Below are 6,000 nucleotides of genomic sequence, written 5' to 3'. Positions count from 1 at the left end.
GGTGTATGCTTTTCATAATTAATATAATTACTAGAATTGTCATAATATATATTCTCAAATATATAGGTATGTCTCAATTGTACATTCCAGATATGGATTACATTGGGTTTCTTTGTACATCAAGGCTCAGATTCACAAAGCTTGCACATTCAAACCCACGTGGAGCTCTGGGGGGGAGATTGTAAATAAAGAGGGTAATATGAAGAGGGAGATACAAGATAAAGAGCTGACATGAGGGAGGAAGGGAGAGCGATAGTATGGGGTGGTGAAAATGCTGCGGATGGATGCTGATAAGGTGCAGTAAAAGAGAAAAATTAAGGTAAAACTGAACAGCCCCGAGAAAGCTTTGGAAGTACTCTTTGTTGACTTCAGCAGAGATTAGAATCCCTCTGAAAGATCTGAAGACTTTGTGTCATCCTTCCTCCAGCTTATTTTGTAGGGTTGTCTGTTGAAAAAGGTAACACTGGCCAGATCAGACATATCCAAGCAGAAGCAGCTGGAGTCCATTCCTCTTGCTGCATTGTTAGCAGGTGGTATTGCAGAAATTCCTCCTCCCTCTGCTATATGCTTAGTTAAGTATATAATGCATGAGATACTTGTAGACATCCCTCCCAAATGTCTCATGGGTCCACCACCCCCCCAACTCAAATTATTGCTAGTTCTGCGTATTGGCATGCCAAGGAGGGAATGTTTGTTACCTTGCATAATTTGGTCCATTTTGGAATATCTGTGCTGGCAGGCCAGAGAGCATGCTAGGAAAATGTACCCGAAATGGGTTGTGCTGGCAATGTTATGTGAAAGGCTATTTTCCTGCACTCTGTTTGGCAGTAAAAATGGTGTTATTAGCCTGTCATGTTTATGAGCACTGAGATTCATGGAACTGACATTTATTTATTTATTTTTTAATGGTAAAAGCGGAGCCAGCTTGATTCTCATCTGTGACTTTCAAAGGTTTCCGTTTCCAAGGCATTTAGACTTTTGGAAGGGGCTTGTGTACTGTAACTTCACCGCAGGATGCCCCATTTACCTTCACTGTGTTGGAAATGCCTATGTTGGACTGTGTATTTTCACGTTCTCATCCAGCCCTGTCAACAACAACAACAACAAAAAAATACAGAGTTTTTAAATACCCCCTCAATCAACACAGCTGGGAAAAATTGAGAAACGTTCTTAGGAAAAGTTCTAGCAGGTGAGCTGTGGTTTGGTACAGATTTGGCAGTGTTTCCAGGTAAAACAGATGGCGATGACCTCCCTTGGGCCTGGTATGTAGAATACACATCAGATGTGTGGGAGATGGGCCAGAGAGGCAGTCTGCCTGTGCGAGGAGAGGGAAAGATGTAGGCCAGCCACAAGATGCGTTCCATGTGATCAGCTTGTTCTTCCTTGAGACTGGGGGAGGGGATTGGCGTGGGGAGGTGAGAAAGGAAGGATATCTTTCCCTTTGCAATGAAAATAATTCAAGAGGGACCTTCCTGGACTGCACCATTCTTGCACTTCAAAAACGCTGGCAGGTATGCTATCATTTCGAATTACATCATGTTCTGAATGCTCACACTGGTTCTGTCGGGTTGCTGGTAGGGAACCAACAAAGCTACATTAAAGCCTGGAAGGTTGGCTTCTGCCTCCTGGTGCCGAGGTCTTCCTGCCAGTGCATCCTGAATGTTTGAAAGCAAATGCTTTGTTACGAAATATTCCTCCAGCCCAAGCTCTGCAGTTGGCTTTTCGTTTTCCCCTCCTTTGGTGCATCTGTTCTTTTCCCCAATGATATCGCTCTTTCAGTTACACAGGTCTGGGCTGAAGGGATGGAGAGGAAATGTCCCTGCACACACACACACAGAGCAAAAGAAATAAAACTATGTGAGCAAGAAGCTGCCAATTTAATTACATTTAGCTCTTTCCCCCCTTTTAATTGTTACCAATTGCCCACTCTACTCTTTCGGACGTTAAATACCAAGAATGATATTTTGCACTCCAGTAAGTTCTGGTGCTGCGAGCCTGGCAAATGGAGAAATTAAGAGCAGGGTCAGTGCAATGTAATGTTACAAAGATGCCAGCCTTGCTTTTTCCTTTTTGTATGTGTGTGTGGGCTGGGCTGGGGGATCACATTTTTAAAAAAGATCAGATGTGAAGAGGATGGCAGTGCTCAAAAGAACGTCCTTTGCTCTTGCTTCTGGGCTAATCTTACCAAGGTTTTGGAAAGGTTTATAATTATCAATAGTTGCACTAATAATAATAATAATAATAATAATAATAATAATAATAATGGGGTTTTATTCCCCAGCAGGTGCAGCTGTAGTTTCTGTGGGACTCATCCCTGGCCGAAAGAGTGTCCTTGGGTCCCTGATCCGGTGTAGTTTATAAGAGGGGAAGAAGAAGAGAGGAGAGAAGGGAGAGGGGGAAGGAGGGGAGGAGAGAGAAAGAGAGAAAGACGGAGCCCAAGCAGCCCAGACAAAGCCACAGCCAAGTGGCTCCGCTCAAGTCGCCCTCCAGCTCCCTGCCCGCCTCTTCTTCACGGGCAGCGGCAACTACAACCAAGCGGGGAGAGCTGCCCCTCCCTCGCTGCCCCCTCAGCCACCAAGGGGAATCCATTATTTCCGGCGCTTTGCCGCCTCATCTTTTCCCTCGGTCTCAGCGCCTCAGTGGCTGCTTCTTTCGTCGGACTCGGGCGCTCTCCTGGCCTCGCCCGGCTCGCCCCTCCAGTTGCCCCCGGGAGGGCAGAGGGCGCGGTGGGCGGGAAAGACGAACCTCGCTCTCTCTCCCTCGCGCGCGCGCGCTCTCTCTCCTCGCCGCCCCCTTCCCCAATCAAAGCTACCGGCGCGCGGCTTTAAGAAGGTGTGGGGAGCGGGCGCGCGGGAGGGAGACGGAGAGGAGGAGGAGGAGGAGGAGGAGGTGGCAGCTGCTGAGGCGGCTGAGGCGATTTCTGTCTTTCTCTCTGTCGGCGGCGGGGAGTCGCTGGCGGGGCAGCGGCGGCGCCAAACTTCTGGGTCTGCCCCAATTCCTGTCAAACTTCGCTCCCCGCCTTCGGCGCGCGGCGCTCTCCGCCTCCGCTTCTTTCCTGGGGGAGCCCCCCGCCTCTGGATGACCGTGAGGAGCTGGCGAGCCGAGCATGGAGCCCAAGCGGACCCCGCCAGCCCCCCGGCCACGGCGACGGACTTTCCCCGCCGGGGCGCTGCTGCTGGGCGTGATGCTCTGGGCGTCGTCCCAGGTGGCCAAGGGCGCGGCGGGCTACTACCCGCGCTTCTCGCCTTTCTTTTTCCTCTGCACCCACCACGGCGAGCTGGAGGGGGACGGCGAGCAGGGCGAGGTGCTCATTTCCCTCCACATCGCGGGAAACCCCACCTTCTACGTGCCGGGGCAGGAATACCACGGTAAGGGGCGACGCTTCTCGTCCATGAAAAGCACCTGTGAGGGGCTCCTCCAGGTCTCGGCTGCTGCTCTTGGCCTGAAGAAAGGGAGTTCGTGGGGGGGGGGGGCGTTGTTGCTGCAGGGCGCGTGTGGCGCCGCCGACACCGGCGCGCCGCACTTCAGAGAAGGGGCCACTTCGGAGCGCGCGGTTCGAGGCTGCGCGGCGGCGCCCGGGGGATTCCGCCGCTACTCAGGCCGCCTTCGCCGCCGGTTCGCGGCTTCTGCCCCCGGCTCTTTCTGGGTCTGGGTGAGAGGGTGCGGGCGTAAGGGGGGGGGGAGCCGGTGCCTTCATTCATTGAGTTCGGGGCTGGAGGCAGGCGAAGACTTGCGCAGCAGCAGTGGCGTAGCGTGGGTTGTCAGCACCCGGGGCAAGGCAAGTAATTTGCGCCCCCAACCCGTGGATTTGCGCCCCCTAACCCGTGGATTTGCCCTAACCCCAGATGTTGCGCCCGGTGCGGCCGGCCCCCCCTGCACCCCCCACGCTACGCCACTGCGCAGCAGTGGCGTAGCGTGGGGGGTGCAGGGGGGGCAGGCTGCACCGGGCGCAACATCTGGGAGTTAGGGTTAGGGGGCGCAAATCCACGGGTTAGGGGGCTCAAATCCACGGGTTAGGGGGCGCAAATCCACGGGTTAGGGGGCTCAAATCCACGGGTTAGGGGGCGCAAATCCACGGGTTAGGAGGCGCAAATTACTTGCCTTGCCCCGGGTGCTGACAACCCACGCTACGCCACTGCTGCGCAGAACAAAAAAAAAAACCCATAGGAAAGGAGTGGGGCTCTGTCACGACCACCTTACATCCCGTTGATTTCAGTGGGTTTAGCCTGGCTAAGGATGGATCTAGTCCTTTGCGGGGGGGGGGGGAGTGTGCGCCCCTGCCCCCGCCGAAGCAGGCCTGTCAGTTGGTTTGACGGGAAGAGGAAATGGATTTATGTGGTGTAACCCGAAGTACTCCCTGCCCCCCAAGTCATTTTTGGGCAACGAATTTGGTTTCTTCCCTTGTTCTCAGCGCAAGTCTCCCATCAGCCCCCCATCCCCACCCCCGTTGCTCCTGTTCTTCGCTTCCTAGTTTTGTCTTCAGAGCTTTTGCGCGCGCCTCCTCTTTAAAAATGAAGTCGAGACACCCTGTGATCTCCATCCCTTAATCTGCAGTCTAGAAAACTTTTCAAAAATCTATTACACTACTTTTTTCTCTAGTTTGCCACAAATCTGACAGGCTTTGTCTCTAGAGCAGAGGGGTTAGTGATGGGAAAAGGTGACATTGTGGAATAGCAAGAGGAAATCCTGCATTTACATTTGTGCTTAGGACAATGATTCCAGTGTCCTTTGGTATTTATTAAAAAAAATGCTGTGTAATGTTTCAGATGATGTGTTTGGGGTTAATTTATTGATTCTTAAATGTGTTTTTCAATCTTAATTGTGTTTTTATTTCAAATAAAAGATTTATGATAAAAAGCTATTGTGCTGTATTGGCTTGATGGAGTGCTGGAACTGGGGCAGCGAGATCTGGGTTCAAATCTATGTTAAGCCATGAAGTTCATGTGAATGACTTTGGGCTACCCACTAAACTGCATGAGAGGGATATACATGGGTTTCACCTTCTTTTTTTATCTTCCTAACACCATCCTGAACTATCTGGAAGTTGGATGCCATTAAAAATGCTGTAGATGAAACATTAGCTAATAATTCCTCATAAATTCATTTGTAAATTACTATAATTCCTTATTAATTTACATGGTATGTGGGTTGCGCATTGAGACAGTGTGGGGGAATGGTGGGTTTAAGAGGGAACATTTTGGTTGTTCTGTTTGGGATCTGCGCAGCATGAACCTAACATGGGAAAAGTTCCATTGAGTTCAGTGCAATTTACTACAAAGTACTTCGCATGCTCACTTGGAGGGTAACACATGTCCTTAAGCTTGGTAGGATTTACTTTTGAGCCAACATGCTTGGGATCACAGTGTTGTTCCAGCCTCAAAGCCCATAATGATTTTAAACACTGCTGCTTGTCTGAGAGTGGGTGGGAGTATTTTATATTGTATTCTACCCCAAGACATCGTGACAGGCAGGGTGGGATAAAAATCCTAATTAATAAAGGGGAAAGAAGACAGGTGCTGCTGGCTACGTCCTTGTGACAGAGATTTAACATAAAGTAGTTTTATTGATTTAATTAGGACTTCAAGAACGTTTAGTTGATTGGAACCTGCTCAAATAGAAACTGTTGTCTGGTATCGCCTGTAGATATTTTCAAGCTAAGCTACTTGTTAACTGTGACCTAAAAGAAAAATAAGTGATTACTTGCAGAGTTTGTATGTCATTTATGATGTAAATTATGAAGACAAATGAATCCTTGGGGGTTCCTTTCTATTTTGGTCCTGGTAGCATGACTACTAATAGCCTAGAGTGAACGTTAACCTCTCTTGTCTCAAACTGTGTGTTAAAACCTTTACTGCACTGGTGTGCAAATGCTCACTGCCCTTGTTGATACCTTTCTCTTGGGCTGTGTAGCTGGTCGTCAAAGGCATTTCTTTTGCTTCTGGAGAATCATGCAAAAGCTCTTAGGATTTGGAAGAGAGACTTTCCACTGCCCTCAGTGGC

General features: G+C 49.9%; 1 protein-coding gene across 2 annotated transcripts in view; it reads left to right on the top strand.

Annotated features, from left to right (window-relative positions):
- The first annotated feature begins 2,812 nt into the window (after positions 1-2,812).
- The window catches only part of RELN (reelin), a 291,904-nt gene continuing 288,716 nt past the window's right edge, over positions 2,813-6,000 (top strand). The window contains exon 1 of one of the 2 annotated variants that reach the window (XM_083574837.1): positions 2,813-3,368. In XM_083574837.1, the coding sequence (XP_083430963.1) occupies positions 3,107-3,368 (262 nt within the window). In that variant the 5' untranslated portion in view covers positions 2,813-3,106. The remainder of the gene's footprint in view (positions 3,369-6,000) is intronic. The other variant, XM_083574836.1, reaches the window with a different exon arrangement.

This window comes from Podarcis filfolensis, assembly GCF_964270895.1.
Source record: "Podarcis filfolensis genome assembly, chromosome: 10".
Taxonomy (NCBI): domain Eukaryota; kingdom Metazoa; phylum Chordata; class Lepidosauria; order Squamata; family Lacertidae; genus Podarcis; species Podarcis filfolensis.
The sequence above is the reverse complement of the archived record's forward strand: the minus strand, read 5'-3'. Positions and strand labels throughout refer to the sequence as shown.